The 16995-nt window shown below is 40.2% G+C and overlaps 1 protein-coding gene across 2 annotated transcripts in view; it reads left to right on the top strand.

The window, feature by feature from the left end:
• PUS10 (pseudouridine synthase 10) overlaps positions 1–16995 on the top strand; it is a 52469-nt gene that overhangs the window by 20867 nt on the left and 14607 nt on the right. For both annotated transcript variants that reach the window (XM_081156760.1, XM_081156759.1), the window contains exons 5-11: positions 3615–3649; positions 6663–6774; positions 8924–8985; positions 9278–9323; positions 11446–11510; positions 13073–13158; positions 14211–14336. In XM_081156760.1, the coding sequence (XP_081012886.1) occupies positions 3615–3649; positions 6663–6774; positions 8924–8985; positions 9278–9323; positions 11446–11510; positions 13073–13158; positions 14211–14336 (532 nt within the window). The remainder of the gene's footprint in view (positions 1–3614; positions 3650–6662; positions 6775–8923; positions 8986–9277; positions 9324–11445; positions 11511–13072; positions 13159–14210; positions 14337–16995) is intronic.

Raw genomic sequence — 16995 nt, 5'->3', positions numbered from 1 at the left:
TTATTGATTTCAGAGAAAGGAAGGGAGAGAGAGATAGAAACATCAATGAGATAGAAACATCGACTGACTGCCTTCTACATGCCCCTTATGGGGATCGAGCCCACAACCGGGGCATGGGCCCTGATCAAGAATCAAACCAGTGACCTCCTGGTTCATGGGATGACAACCACCCAACTGAGCCACATCGGTCTGGCCGAACATATCTTTTTTTTTTTTAAATCCTCACCCTAGGATATTTTTTTCATTGCTTTTTAGAGAGAGTGGGAGAGAGAGAGAAACACCGATGTGAGAGGGGCACATCCATTGGTTGCCTCCCGCACACACCCTGATCAGGGCCTGGTATCAAGCCAGCAACCGAGGTACATGCCCTTGGCTGGAGTCGAACCCAGGACCCCTCAGTCTGCAGGCTGATGCTCTAACCACCGAGCAAAACATCCAGGGCCCCAAATGTCATTTAGTTTTTGGTTTGTTTGTTAATCCTCCCCTGAGGATATTTCTCCATTGATTGTTTTAGAGGGAGTGGAAGGGAAACAGAGAGAGGGAGGGAGAGAGACATTGACATGAGAGACACACCTCCATTGGTTGCTTCCCCCACACAGGGGTCAAACCTGCCACCCAAATACATGCCCTTGACCATGAAGCGAACCTGCCACCCTTTGGTCCGCGGGCCAACACTCTTAACCACTGAGCCAAACTGGCCGGGGACATCGTCTCAGTTTTAATGCCTCTCTTTCTCTCTGTCCTTCCTTCCTGCCACCTCTGCTTGACTCAGCCTCAGTCCCTGCCCTCCACCACCCTCTCTCACTGTTAGGTGCTGGATGAACACCCACCTCAGAGCTCTAAGCTCCAAAGGCACAGACTTCCCACGGTGTGTGTGTGTGGCCAGGGGACACCAGTACTTCGGCAAGCATGCTCTTCAACTGCCCCATTTAGAACTTGCTTGGAATTCTCTAATAAAGTTAAAGCCGAGCCCAGAAGTAAATTGTGTGGTTCCCAAATTTTCAGAAGGTGATATACTGCCTTTGGTAGGAAATCTGGTTAAACTTGATCACTTAAATGCCATTTGCCTCTCTTGAGGAGGGTGAATTAAAGGGCTTGCTCTAGAGTCTAATGAGTTTTTCCCATTGACTACAGGATAGAAGGTGTATAAATCTAAAATTATCTTGGTGACCTAAAAGGGAGACGTGTACTTCTCTTTCCTCGGCGGAAGCAGGTTCAGGGCACTGTTAGCGCTTGGTAAAATTGCGTGATTGAGCAGCGCGGACTTCTTTGGGATTCAGGGCTCCAGCCCCTGCTGTGACTAGTTCCGTGTGACCTGCTGTGCAGGGAGCCTGCGGAGGGCTAGGAAGGGAAAGTCCTCTAGCAGGTCGCAGGGCCTGGAGGCATTCGACTTAATTTTACCCGTTACACGCGTCACCTGGTTTCCCTTGGCAACCTCCAGTTCTGCCCCACTTTGTAATCAGAGGATGACAGGAAGCATTGCGGACTTGATGGCATCACCTGGAAGTGACTGTTGAGGGCAGAGTTTGCCTCCAAAGAGGAGAGAAAAAGGTTACTGAAAGAGAAGAGGCGAGTCTGAGTCCCCTCAAAGAGGGGGCAGGTAGGAGAGTCCTCTGCAGCTCAGATACCAAAGGGATGCCATCGATGAGGGAGACTCCAGAACTACCGACAGCGCAGCAGTTTGGCGTCTGAGGGAAAGGAATCAAGTCTTGCAAATCGTTTAGGGGATAATAATTTTATTATCTGTGAGTTGCAGGTAAGGTTTTAATTTAAAAACAACAATAATAGTTACCGTTTATTAAGTACGTGCCAGGAATCTTACCTGGTTCCTTACATACACAATTTCATTAAATCGTTACAATATTCCTACAAGGGGAGTATTAATATCCCCTTGTGGATGGCGGAACAAGTGTCTGTTGATTTCTTGAAGTACAGAGGCCGAGGGAAGGTGGGGCAACATTGACTACAAGGTTTCAGCTTTAGGAGATCATTGTTCGTTTTTTCCTCTGTGATCTCCAAAAGTCCTGTAAATCTTAACAGCCTCTATGACAAAACAGTAACGTCTATTAATGATGGCCTTTAACCACTCACAGAGGTTTAAATTGCAGTGATCTTAGTCTAACTCTCATTTTACACATTAGGAAATTGAGTGACGGAAATTCAGGAGAGCCCAAAGCCAGGTCCTCTGACTGCCGGTAATTTGTATAGTGTACCATGCCCGTTCGCTTTCAGAGAGGGCTTGAGTAACCGGAAGGGGGGGAGGGGTCTGTAGTCCTACAGGTGGTATTAGGTTGAGCCAGCAAAGCAAACAAGTTAACCAACCAGAAGGTGCTGACGAGACAGGCATTGGGAGCAGTTCTAGTTCTCACCTAGCTGGTGACTGATTTATTCTGTTTGGTTTATGTCTGAAGGAAGTCATGCACCAGCGTTTCCAAATGATCATAAGTCTTTAGAAGTAGCTAGTGCCCCACTGGTCATTTAAAGTTTAAAAGGACAGGGTTCTACATATGAACCATGGTGTGTGTGTGTGTGTGTGTGCACGCACATGCCTGTAGGTGTACATGTGTGCTTGTGCGCTCGAGTGTGCCGATAGATAGATAGATAGATCTATAGATCTAACTAGGCCTCGAGGTGGATGTGAGTGACAATGACTGGTTAGTGATAGAGACTATACATGGTACTTTATCAGCTTACACACGCATACCTCTGTCATCTTCACAAAATGCTGTATACTGAGGCAGGACATGTCACTACCTTTCTTTAAGGTAAAAGCCATGGTGGTCTAATGGCAAACGGAGAAATCTTAGTGTCACACACTTACTGTGCAAAGCCTTTTACATGAATTTTATTTAATTCTCATAATGACCATGACTGTGAATGTTATTTCATTTTAGCATTTTTTTTTTCAGTTTTCTATTAATCCTTCCCAGAACTTCTCCCTAACATTTTATTATGAGAATTTTCAGATGCAATAAGGTTGAAAGAACGAACACCCATATACCCACCTAGATTCTACAATTGTTACTATTTTTCTGTATTTGCTTTATTATATATCTAGCCATCAGTTTATCTACCAGCCTCCTTAGTTTTTGTTGTATTCCAAAGTGAGTTACAGACATGAGTACCTTTTACTCCTAAACACTTACATGCGTATATCATTAATTAGGTAGAATTAAAACTGTGTTAGCCCTAATGAAAAACAAAAACAAAAACAAAACTGAGCCTTGAATTCTGTTTTAGGGACATAGTTTGCACTCAGTCACTTGGGGCCTTTCCCTATGCAATAGTAAGATATTGTAAGAAAAATGTAAGCTGCCCATGTTCAAAAACACTTGTACCTCATTAATGAGAAATAGAAATCTGTAGGGGGGCGGGGGATACCCCTGTTGGATTCCTAGGCCACAGCCAGCCAGCGCTGCAAAGTGGCATCTTAACCTCACTTCTGATTTTAAATGAGGGTGAGGTCACTGCCACATTTCTGAACACTAACTTCTCTCCCAAAAAGGGGACTTTGATTAGCAAATTAGTTAAGCACTTTAGTAATGATATTGGAACTGAATTTCAATAAACATTTTTTTCCCTTTTCTTTCTGGGTGTGACTAAATTGCCTACAGCATGCTGCATGGTTGCTGGTAAAACAGGAAATGGGGTAAGTAATTTAAGTAGGGAATTTTTACCACCATTTAAATATAAGCTACCTGATGCTTAAAGTATTTTTACTACGGCTATCTCTGTTTTTAGAGTAAGTTCACTAGCTACTGGAGAAATTGGCACAAAGAAAAATTTTATTGTATAAATTTAGGTGTCGGCCTTGTTTAATTGGTTTATTTGCATAGCATATTAGCCGTCTATGAAAGCAGATTCACTTTTTTTAGATCTAACATGAGTGTAAATAGGTACTTTATTTTTTTTGGTCACTTACATAATGTAGTTTGGCAAGTTATTTTAAAAGTAAATTTTATACTGATTTTAGAAAGTAATTTATGAAACTAATTAGGCTATAAAAGACACAAAGTAAAATCCTAGTTAAGGCAAAACAATAGTGAGTTTATACACAGATAAGACATAGAAAACAGGTCCACAGTCCTCTATCAGAAACCCTTCAAGGCCAAATATCCTAGATTTTGGAAATGTAATATGATGTTTGCCATCCATAATACACCCTTCCCTTCCAGGGTCTGGGGTGCTACTATATAGTCAAACATGTTAATATTTCTACAGTGAAACCTATGGATAGTCATACTAAGTTTGATGAACAAAATCTCTAAACAGTCTCACATGTTCAAGTCAGGTTTGGTTGCCAACTGGGCTAAGGAAAAAAATCTTTAATTTTCTGGAGCTTTTAGGAGTTTAACCTAAAATTTTTAGACCAATATAAAAAGGGCCCTGTGACTGCTGGAGGTTCCTGTGTACTCTGGAGAGAAGAGTTCAGAGAGAAGTATAGGTTTCTGTGTTAAAATCTCGAATTTGGTTAAGTGATTTATTTAAGAAGTAATTGATTTTTGTTCTTTTTTTTGGTTTGTTTTATATTTCACATCTACATTTTTCAGGGGCCAATAACCACATATTTATCAGAGGCTTTGGAGTTACTTGGGCTATGTTAGATTAGTCTCAAATGCTTGTGATTCTGTCATAATAAAATTTGATGCTATATTTGAGGAAGTTTTTAGTGCGGTCAGAGCATGCTCTCTTCTGAATTTTCCAGTTTTCACCCCATTGCTTGTGAGTTGCTGTTATCATTATTGAAGGGTTTTAAGATAATCTTATTAGCTCTTCCAAAAGACCCCATTCACTGTAGGGATACTGGAACAGAAAAAATATAGAAAGAAAACTCATCTTTACCCTCAGTGTCCCGAGGTCATTTTATGTTCGAAAGATTGTGGAGGAATTGACATTAAAGGATTTATTCACGGAATTTAGAAAAAATTGTGTTGGATTCTTTGATCTAGTTGGTTGTCATGTTATATCTATAGCAGAAGTGACTGCAGCTGACCTCCTCATCAGTAGTTGCCTGACAGAGGAGGGAAATGCAGTGACTAAGTACTAAATTGAGGCTGAATTTAGTACTTGCACTAATTCCTCTAAGGCACCATCAGGCAAATGCTAGGAACCTCTGTGAAAACATTTACCCTAAATTATATTAGAAAAGTTAGTGCCACATTCAGCTTGCAGGATGGAAACTATGGCATTTTAAGTATTGTACTTTTGCCTTATATATAAGGTTAGGTTTTCTAAGATGTCTGTTAACCCTTCCCCTTGGGTCTTTAATCTGGAAGGAAAAAAATGCATATAGTTGAAGTTTTTTAACTGGACTGAGAAGCTCTAACTATACTTAAAAGACTACGAAGGATTTAAAATACCAGTTTTCTTAACTACATAATGAGTAGTGTTTTAACCCATTTTTAGGATTGACTTTTGCTGCAACCCTTTGTACTCTAGAGTATAAACGATTTCTAAATAGTTTTCCATTCTTGTGTTCTCTGTTTCAACTTTTTATCCTTTAAAAGTATCCTCACTTATTATTTACCTTTCAACTGTGATGCTTTTTAATGCAAATGTCCTTAAACTATTGATACAATATCAAGACAGTCTTTTAAAATACCTAAAATGTTTCTGATATTTAGAAAATTAGAAACAGTTTATGAAGCTCAAACACTTAGTGTTTAAATAAGTTCTTGAATGTATATTTGTTTTTTAACAATTAAGTTAAATTACTTTCTTGATTTCTACCTTCAGTTAGTAGTATCTGTTAGTCTTGAAGAATTAAGTTATAATAAACATTGACTATAAGTAGTCATTTATATCAGTGAAAAATTAGACATTTAAGTATGTGAGTCACAAGTTGGCCCTTAATACCTGTTTTGTTAAAAGTAGCCCTGTGAACAGCCATAAGACTGATTTGAAGTTTTAATTATATGATTGATGTGGGCTTGTTTATTAGTGATACTGCAGTGTTCTCAGCAGAGCAGAGCAGTTTTAATAATATCATACCATGTTTTTCTTTCCTTTCTCTCACAATTTTAGGTTACAAACTAAAAGCTAGAAACCATAATTGGGACTTCCCCAAACCTATTTATTGGCTCATGAGTAGATTTTGGGGGAATGTCAGATTTTTATTCAGACATTTATCTGGTATTAAGTTGATGAGCATTTCAGAACATTCATACTTTAGGATTTAATACTTCTTCAGCAGTAAAGACCAGTACAGTTTTTACATTGACTTCCCAAAAGTCAGCCCCATTATCAGAAGTGAACAGATGCAAACATTTTTCATCTGGGTGAGATTATTGTAATACGTGGTTTTGTAGATTCTGAACAATAAACAATCCTCTCTGTTCCACCTTTCTGTCTTCTGATGTACAAATTCTGGAATCTGGAAGTTGTAGCTCAGAAAAACTGATTAGTACACTTTTGTCTTTGAAACTTTATAAACTGTCTTCATGCCATTAAAAAAACAGTTTCTTGATTTTACTGGAATATAAGGTCCATGAGCTCATGGATTTTTGTCTGCTTTGTTCTCTACTTTTTATCTAATGTGTAAAATAGTGCCTGGGGCATAGCAGGCACTTAATAAATATTTTCAAAGTAATTGCATAAACTCTTGCCTTTAGTAGAAAAAGTGAAGTTTTTCATGTCAGTGAATTAATTTTTATGTTATTCAGAAAGCAGAGTCTGTCACTGGGAAGAAATGACATAGTTCAGCTAAAAGAAGCCTACAAATGGATAACTCACCCCCTGTTTTCAGAGGAACTGGGTGTTCCCATTGATGGAAAGGTATTGGGTCATCAGCATTGTTAATTTTGTTCTCTGGTTTTACCAGTTTTACTTCATTATATGGTACAGTTTTGGTTACCCAAAAGAATCTTCTCTCTAAATAATCCAATGAAGGCTTTATAAGCCTTTAAACCGTTAATTTCTAATAGCCTTAAATAGAGGTTAAAGTTTTCCTTTCTTTCTTTTTTTAAAGACTTCTTTGTGATCCACGACACTTATGAGTATAGCAGGTGCAGTGCACCCTAACTGACCTTAAGAGGTTAGAAATGAATCTAAGCCTTTAATATATTTATATTTTAATTGCAGAGGCATATTTACCATTACAAAGCAACACATAAATAACTGAGCAAATGCAGAGTCAGCTCTAGACTATTTAAATTTTGTTATCTGTGGCTAATCTTGTTTTCAAATATGCAGACAGAATCTGCAGTGATCATGGGCTCAGTCTGTCCCACCTGTTGGTAGTTCAAGTCCCTCTGTTTAATTTTATGCAGAGACTGCCTTTGAAACCAGAACATTTAGCCATCTCCCCTATCCCAGAGCAGACCTTGCCTCAGTCTCTGGAATGGGTTGAATTTTAGGGAAGAGCCTGACAAGTTTCCAGATGGGGAAACAGGACCCATTCCTGGCTCATCTTAAATTAGGTCTTCACAGTGCAGCCTCATTGCTTTGTCATTTGGCTTGAAGAAAATCCCCTGGTTATCAGACACACCCCTATGCAAATAAAATCATAAAACCATCTTTCACAGCTAAATACTTAAACAAATTTTTTTTCACTATTCTGAATTTTATAGCTCTGTTTCCCTCAGTTAGTAAGAATAAACTGACTGTCCTTTAAACCTAATACTGAGAGAAGAGAAAATAAAACCACCACAGATAGTATGAAGAGGAAATGAGGTAATGAAAGTACTCTGGAAATTAGAGAAGCCATTGACGCAAAATATTTTTACCTCAGGTTTTACTTTTGAAGCGCAAATGATTTCTTACATGTTGAATCAGAACAGAAAACAAAAGATGTAGTCATGTTCTAATAGGTTCAGAAGGACTGAAAGTTTTCTCGAGTAAAAAGAATGTGTTGTAATCTTATTTTTATTTTGTAGATTAGAATAGAGAGAGAGAAAACCTCTTCACTATTGTGGTTCTAGAGTAGCTAATAGGCTTGCTGCCCAAATCCAGTGCGCTCTGTGAATGTGGCAGTCAGTGAAAAAGGCAAGATCGTTACATGGCATGGCACTCATATCTTTTTCTCAATGTGGAGTTTTATGTATACTCTGTGGAGGTCAATGCGCACAGAGTATGAAATTGTGCTTTTTTGTGTACAGGGATGTTTATTTTAGCATTTTTTAATAATAGAAAAACTTACTGCAACTAAAACGTCCAACAGTCCCTAGCGTTGAAAAGATGTCCATGACATAATATTCATTGAGTAAAGCAATTATCCAGAAGTATGTTCACTATCCCAAGAAGTGCATACTGTACATTTATGTTCATATTCATAAAAGTGGCTTGAAGGAAACGCGCCAGGCTGTTCCCAGTTCTCCCTCCCTCGGGGGGGAGGGACCGAAACCCACCCTGTATTTGATAATTTTACAATTTGTATGTGTGGCTTTTGTAATAAGACAAAAAATTAAGATCTGTCTTTTAAAACTCAAATTTATTAAGAAGTTTGAGCACTTCTAAAAAGCCTCGTGCAGAGTTTTTAAGCATGTGAATAAAATGCTTTTTTGCTTTGCTAATAATCCCAATCCCAGTGTTGACTGAAACGATTCTTCATTTCTTCCAGTTCTCTCTCTCCAGTTCTCTGAATTCTCACTCATCTTCACACCTGGTTTATGCACACATACAAAAATCCTACAAATTTATTTTAAAATTCCTTTTAAACTTGTTTTTTTTTTTTGGTTGTTTTTTTTTTTTTTTGGTAGAATCACTAGTGATGAACTTTAGAAGCTAAAAAAGACAAAAAAAAAAAAGACAATTTCCTTTACAGCTGCTCTGTGAACAAGCCGATTTGAAAATAGTAATACTTCCCGTTTTCCTTGTCACCCTTTTTCTGAGCCAACCTTTGAGAGTTAATTTCTGTTTCCATTCATAAGCTGTTGGATGTTGGTTTCCTTTTGCTCATTTTAAAACTGTCTTTTATAATTTGTAGAGCTTGTTTGAAGTGAGTGTGGTCTTTGCTCACCCAGAGACAGTGGAGGATTGTCACTTCCTGTAAGTTGCCATGTAAACAACGTCAGTTGTGTAACATTGTGAGTGCTTCTTGGTTTTCATGAAAATAGTATTGCTCTTCCTCCTGGTGAGTGGGTCAGAACTTGTGATGGCCTCGCAGGTTTAAAACGCGCACGCCGACGGAGGGGTCTTCAAACCAGTGCAGCTGGCATAGGCCTTTATTTTGTCTTCCCCCGATACCCTGAGTTTAGCAGCCCTGTTGTATAAAATATGTCTGAATTATAGCTACACCAAAATAAACTCATTAACCTTTGTTAACTTGAATTTTACTTAGACGTGCAATATGCCCAGATTGTTTCAAGCCAGCCAAAAACAAACAGGTAAGGATTCCTGGTACTTATTCTTTAGTGAGTTTTGTCTGAGCTGAATATTCAAATTAACGAAAAAAAAGGTATGCATTAGTAATGTGGCAGTCTGTTTTCCTGAGAGTCAGTCTTCAGATCTTTCCATTTGCTCTACTTATTTTTATTTTTTTCAACTCTCAACACCTTGGCCTCTGGCTAGAAAGTCGTAACCCGCAATCATTCTCGTGGGTTTATGTCGCTGTTTGGGTTGTTCCCCTCTTGTTGGGCTTAGAACTGGGGTTTCAATGATGTTTCTGTTTACCCATTTGGGAAAATTTGACTTACAGATTTTAATTCCCAAAATTACATCATCTGGGAAAATCCGTGGTAAGTTCAACAGCATTCCAAGCTTTTTGTCTAAGATCCATTTTTTTTTTAAAGCAATTGGTGCTTTACAAATATAATCCAAAGTAAATTATTTTATTGTCCTGAATTAATAAAGCCTATTTCAAGCTACATTTGCAAAAAGGGTATATTATTCAAACTCCTCTTTACTGTGTGATGTAAGCCGGTCTTCATGTTAATGAGCAAATTAGTTGGCATTTACTTTTAGTTTCTGTTTTGCCAGGAGAGAATGGCATGGCACGATACTGGCAAAGCTCTCATGTCCCAGCTACTTAGCTGGTTTTGTGCAGACTCAGGCATTCCTGAATTACTGACATCCATTGTGCTGTTCTGGTTGTTAAAAAGAATGAAGTTTATTGTCAAAGATACTTCATTTGGTCTTCCTCTTGCTTTGACTAATTGCGGGGCCTTTTAGAACTGAATGGGGGGAAGGGCTTGTAACATCTGCTGAATGCCCTGTGCAGAAATAATTAGAAATGCAGACCAAACCTAAAAAAGTGCTTTCCGACTTTTCTCACATCATGGTGCACCTAGAACATTACCATGTTTGTTCAGCACCCTAAGGTTAATAGATGAAGTTGCTCTAAGTTGGAAGCAGTAGGCTGGGGGTTCCCACGGTCCCAGGCCCTGCTCCTGAGCCCTTATGAACTACAGGGATTGATATCTTAGCACAACTGTAGCTTACTGCTTTGCCATACCAGTTGGGAAACTCTGTCCTATATGTCATTAACCTGTAAGCCATATTTATATTGGCGATCTGGGTTTATTTTTTGTTATCTTTGAGGAAATATACAAGTACCAGCATCACATAATAGGATAAGGGGATTTTTGTCAAAGCATCATAGACACCATGCCATTTGGCCAGTAGGTATTGGATAGTCTTAGCTGTAGTTTTCCTGCCTTACGGCTGGGAGTCAATGGAATGGCCTTTTGAGATTCTTTCAGGCCTAAAATTTCCTATCTGAACAAACAGGCACTTAATTTTCAGTTCTAACCCTATGATGCCTTGGGGTTCCCGAGAATGTGGTTTAGAAAATCACTGCCTTGATGATAAACCGTTGAGATGTCTACATTGTGCCCTTTCCCGGCCAAGTGTAATTGTTCATAACAGAAGAAACAATTGTGATGTATCATAGTAAACCCTGTATACATATGAAATAATTAGTTCTAGTATGTCTACCGGGTGATTTGGCTTTTCTCAGTTTAAAAACCCGTAAGTGGGATATTTGTTGTTTGCTTTGTGGCTGGTGAGTGATGTTGAGTTCCTAGATGCCAGGGCAGGCTGGTTGGCTCTGTTTCACCCCTTACCCTGGCAGCCAACTCCTAAGTTATATACTGTGGCCCATGAAGGGAGGTAGGAAAGAAAAGTTAGATGAATCCATCTAAATTCCTTTTGTGGTCTGGGAAAAGATATTCAGAGCACGCCTCCTGCAATGCCATCATTTTTGCATCTGCCGAATGCCGCCTTTGGGGGGAGTGGGACAGTGCAGTGAAGAGGACGTGTTGTGCCAGGCCTGCCGGGTTCGGTGGACATAGACTAGACCCAAGAGAGGGGCTGTAGGAGCGTACCCACTGCAGAACTCACCATGTGAGCGCTTACGTTTGACTTATTGCCTTAAAACTATCAAGTGTTTCTCCCTTTTAAGTATGGTTTAAAATGCTGTGATTTCTCCAGCCATGTTCTGTGTGTCACCTTGGATGGTTTCTTGTCCAGCTGATAAAATGTCTTTTCTTTTCATTTTACCCCCTATAGTCAGTATTCACTAGGATGGCAGTCATGAAAGCTTTGACTAAGATAAAAGAAGAGGATTTTCGCAAGTAAGTAGAGGCGCAGAAACAAGGAGACCTTGTGGGACTTGAGCAGGAAGGGAAGGGCAGCGATCGTCTGGCTTTTCTGTCTCTAAGACAAGACGGGGTGTCTTTCAGGGGCCGGGACTGTGCCTGAGTCATCACTCTGTCCCCAGTCCCTGGCATGCAGTGGTGTTCAATAAACATTCGTCAAATAGATTTGCATTTATAAGTCAAGTCTACCTTTATGTTTTAGGAGAGGGTACTGAGGTTCAAAGAGGGAGATGACTCGCTTAAGGTTTCAACTGGGTAACGGAGGAGTGAACCCAGAGCCCGGCTTCCTGCCTGTCCAGTCCAAACCTGCCTTTCGTGGTGCTATCCATCCCCAGAAGAGGGAGAAAGGCTCAGGAGCTGCTCACTTGTTAAAATATACTGAAATACAACAAGCCTTATATTTCAATTCTCAGTGTGTTTGTTTTTTAAATAAAATATTATCGTTATCCTTCTAGAATATCCCTGAATAAATTTCAAACAATGAAGTTATGAGAAAGGTTTCGTGTATTTTGCTGGCTAAAAATGAGTCTCCCAGTGGAAATATTTTTATTAAATTTTAGAAAGTAAAGACAGTTACTCTCTACAAGCAATAGTTCCTGAGTTCCTAAGTGATATCTTTGTTGAGACATCTTAGGAAACTCTGACATTTTCTTTTTTTTTTAAAAAAATATATCTTTATTGATTTCAGAGAGAGGAAAGGAGAGGGAGAGAGAGAGAGAAACATCAATGATGAGAGAGTCAATGATCAAGCCCGCAACCCGGGCATGTGCCCTGACCGGGAATCGAACCCCGATCGCCTGGATCCTAGGCTGATGCTCAACCACTGAGCCACGCCTGGCTGGGCAGGAAACTCTGACATTTTCAAGCCAAGCATTGTGCATTAAATCTACATCTAGACATTTACAGGGATCCTCTAGTCCATGGCTGTGGAAGTTCCCAGAGAGTGGATAGAGAATAAAGCCCTGCATTGCTCCTCCCTGTCTGTCTTCAGTTGAAGTTTCGTAGCTAAAAGGGCAGAGTCTGCCACATTCCACTTTTTTCTGGCTCTTTGGTCTGATTCCCAAGGTCATACTTGGAATGAGAGGGGAAAAAAGAGAAAAATGGTGGTGTACCCGCCCCACAGGTGGGGCTCGTGTGACCAATCTCACTGCACACCAGCTTTAGCCAAATGACTGAGGGTTTTTGTAAGCCAGCCGCAAGTGTTCGTGGATAGCAAATTGGCTAAAGAACCCGGAGAGGCTTCTACTTCATATATATGGATTTTCTCCCAAATCTCAAGGCCGTTGGAAATGATCATCTGGGAGCATGAGGCCTCCTGGGCATGAAAGGTGGTAGTAACTCAGAGCCCTGCCTTAGTGCCACTCTCCTGTACTGAAAGCGGTACTCTAGAGGCCTAAAGGACCCGCAGGGCTCCTAAACTTAAAGTCAGGGAGAGGCCGAGTCCGTGAGAGGCCCAGGCTGTGCGTCTGGGACAGCGCTGACTCAGGGCAGCCACGAGGTTCGATACCTGTAGCTGTAAAGTTCATTTTGTTTTGCAGGCAGTTTCCTTGTCCTCCAAACTCACCAAAGGCTGTATGTACTGTCCTCGGAACTGAATGTGCTCACGGTGCTGTCTTTGTGGCTGGTAAAGTTTTTAGTCTAGAATGTACCTCTACTGTCAAGTTACTCTCCTTTCTGAAAACCTCAACTCACCCCTCCTCTATCCCTTCTTCTTGTTATTGGGTTCTGCTCAGTTAGCTCCTTGATAGCCAAGCCCGTTTGAGGCTGTGTAGGCCTTCTTAAGGTCCCTCGAGAGATCTGTCCTTTAAAATGCCATGTCAGAGGGAAATGACACTTCCCAGGTTTTAATCGTTTCCATCAGAGATGGCCAAGTGGCAATATGGGAGATGTCGAGATGCAAAACTGGTCGGGAGAAACAGAGCTGTGGAGAGGATGTTCTTTTTTATAACATGAAAGCAAACTTGAAAAATTTTATTATCTGCAAAATGACTAAACACTTGGCTTCTGCCTGAAAAGAAATGTCGTATTGACTTTCCTCGGGGGTAATCTAGCAGACAGTTTTGAAAGCGACAGCTGTTTTATAGTAATACCTGAAATGAAATTGAATATTTGGTTTTGACTATTGAATAAAATAGGGTAATGAAAGCTACCTTCCTTAGGGTAACTTTATTCATAAAGCAATGAGTCATATTCTGTTAGGGTGTTGTTTTTTTAAAATTACAAAAACTTCAAAATTTTCTGTATTTGAACTCTTTGGAATATATTATCACCAATGACTATGACATTGAAAGTGTTATTAATCAGATGTAAAAACAGCTGTTGCTTTTTTTTTTTTTTAATGATCCTGGGTGTGTTCTGTAATATAACTTTTTCAGTCATATAACTTGTTCAGTCAGCCTTTCAGGTTAATAAATATATTGAACATTCCTTTAGAACTCATTTAATGATTCATATTATGTCTTTAGCCATCTCTTCTATTGTTACCTTAAATACTATCACTTAATTATCTATCTGTTTATGTGTTGGCACCCCAAATTAGATTGCAAGTTAAGTGAAGGCTAAGCCTTATTTTATATCATAGGATATTGGCACTCAACAGATAGTTGTTGCTATTCTTTTTATCCCATTGTGTTAATCACATCATGACATCTAGCCTACCTTATATTTCCCTGGCAGGGAGATATAATAAATACTCCAGGAATCTCCCTCAAACTCCTTGGATAATTGATGGAGAAAGGAAGCTGGAATCTTCAGTGGAAGAATTAATTTCAGATCACCTTTTGACAGTATTCAAAGCAGAGAGTAAGTGTTCAATTATTCATATTTTAAATACACTGTCATTCACAAATTGATTGTTTGGAAGTGGCAGGTAAGATTTCTGTATTTTGTAAATCACCACCAAGTCTGGGCCCCTTGCCTGGCAGCTTCCCATAGACAGGGATTGCCATGTCTGGGCTCCTCTGACCTGGGCTGGATTTGAACCAAGGTGCCCAAGAATTTCTTTCCTTTTTCAAAACGATTGCTCTTTCCTGGGAAAATTCAAAACAATCGAAGCTACTTTAAATGATTACACTTAAGCTCTGACCTTGGGACACCTCAGCTTTGACCTCTTTAGGGGAATATGAGAAAATTAAAATACAGCCTGCACATTCAGTGCTGGCAAATGCCTGGCTTCTGTTGTAACCACTAAAATGTCCCAGGATAGCCCAGCCAGGCGTGGCTCAGCGGTTGAGAGTTGACCTAGGATCCAGTCGATCAGGGTTCGATTCCTGGTCAGGGCACATGCCCGGGTTGCGGGCTGTAGCCAATCAATGACTCTCTCATCATTGATGTTTCTATCTCTCTCTCTCCCCTCCTTTCCTCTCTCTGAAATCAATAAAGACATATTTTAAAAAAATAAAATAAAAATAAAAATAAAATGTCCCAGGATAAAGTTGAAGCCCAGAGAAAACAACCCACCAGCTACCATTTTACAAAGACTTAATGGGAGTTGTATTGTGTTTTAATTTCATAGGCATTAACGAGCCCAGGTTTGTGGATGAGTCAGATCCTGGCAGGTTTATGTCTTCTTTGTCTCAATAGGCCTGTTAGGTCAAAGGCGGCACACAGCCTCATGATTTCACCCAGGAGTAGACTAGAGGGAAGGGGCTGAGATGTCAACCACAGGAGATCATGTTGTGCATCAGGAAAAACTGTAGGCAGTAAGTAAATCACTTTTGAAGTAGATTTCCTAAAATAATTAGAACACCTTTTTTGAGGGATCAACTAGACATCCACCCTTCTCTCTGAAACACTGAAGACAAGCTTGCTTTAGGAATGGCAAGCAGATGTCCGAGACGAGGCATGGCTGTCCCTTCCAGCTTTCTGGCTTGTCAGCGGGAAAGAAGCACTTCAAACCACAGCCCTCTTATAATTTGTTGCTTGTCAGGTAGAGCAGCCCTCTTTTATTTGAAAAGATATATCTTTATTGACTTAAGAGAGACAGGGGGAGGGGGGTAGAGAGAGAGAGATAGAAACATCAATGATGAGAGAATCATCATTGATCGGCTGCCTCCTGCTCACCCCTGACTGGGGATCAAGCTCACAACCCGGGCATGTGCCCTGACTGGGACTCGAACCGCGATCGCCTGGATCCTAGGTCAATGCTCAACTGCTGAGCCACACCGGCCAGGCAGAGTGACCCTCTTTTTAAGGGTCTTTAAGAATTGTTTACTGAATGAAGAAGAAAGTAACCTAGCAAACCTTTTTTGTTTTCCAAAATCTTGGCAGTAAAGACTCTGGGCTATAGCGATGAACCTTTATGTACTTAATCTAATAGTTATACCCTGGTTATCTTATAAGTCTTATCCAAGTTATGAAGAAGCCAAAATAAAGCTTTGGCATAAAAAGTCTCTTTCAGACTCTTTTTGGAGGAGCCACCTTACTCCTTTTCTGTAAGGAGACTCAAGAAACTTTCAGTTTTGATTATTTGGGTTCCAAGGAAGCCCCTACGATGAGTAGGGCTGCTGAGAGGCTCTGAAACAGTGGTACGCTTCACCCTCGCAATCTTTCATGAAGGTCGTTCGTTTTCATTTTCCATTCGAAGGGGAAAAATTATCCCCAAACCGAAAAGAAATAAAACTGTGTGTTTAGCATATATAGCTGTGTGCTGAGGAAATTTACTGAGAGCTTAAGAGAAGGCAGACCTTTGGGCCTCTGTGCTCATTGGCTTCTTATTGGGATAAAACCTTGTTTGAAATGCCTGGTTAATGGCATCAATTTGCTACACCCAGGCTTCTCAGATAAATTACTTGTTATTTCTGTGGTTTGCATCTGACAACTCAGGGAAGATGGTTCTGGCTGTTGCACCTCTAAATTTTGCAGCTCTGTGAAAATAAGCCGGTATTGCATGAAGCAGCCTAGCTACTTCCAGGAAGGTTCCTTCCCCTAAATGGGAGACATGACCTTGTTTCTCAGTCACTTCATATTGTGTGCTTGCTAATTCCCTAGGCAATGAGTAATAAACTTGACACACTCTCAAAATCAATGTGTCTAAGAAAATTTTCCCCTAATACGTTTATTACATCACTCAGTGAATAAATGTTTGCCGTGTCAGTTCCCTGCTGAAAACTGGTCAGTGACTAGCTGCAGGCTCAAGTCCCAGCCATTTACCCTGATATCCTAAGGCCTTCATCACCTGGTCTCTGCCCCTCTTTCAGCCCCATCGTCTGCCCCTGGGTATGAGAGCCACTGCAGACCAGCTGAACCACGTCTGTGGTTCCTGATCATTCCTTCCCTTGGTTTTATATTTGTTTTCGAAACACCCTGTTCCATTGAGCAGAAGGCACAAAGAACTCACGGGATTTAGAAAACGCAACTAAGTTTTAAACACGTGTTTCCTAAAATGGCAGTGGCTCCTTTTCCCGTTTTTGTCGGCTGTTACTCATCATTGCATACAAATAAAGTTTTGAAGTTTGCCCCC

This window comes from Miniopterus schreibersii (assembly GCF_964146895.1).
Source record: "Miniopterus schreibersii genome assembly, chromosome: 13".
Taxonomy (NCBI): domain Eukaryota; kingdom Metazoa; phylum Chordata; class Mammalia; order Chiroptera; family Miniopteridae; genus Miniopterus; species Miniopterus schreibersii.
This window is presented reverse-complemented; position numbering and strand designations above follow the sequence as displayed.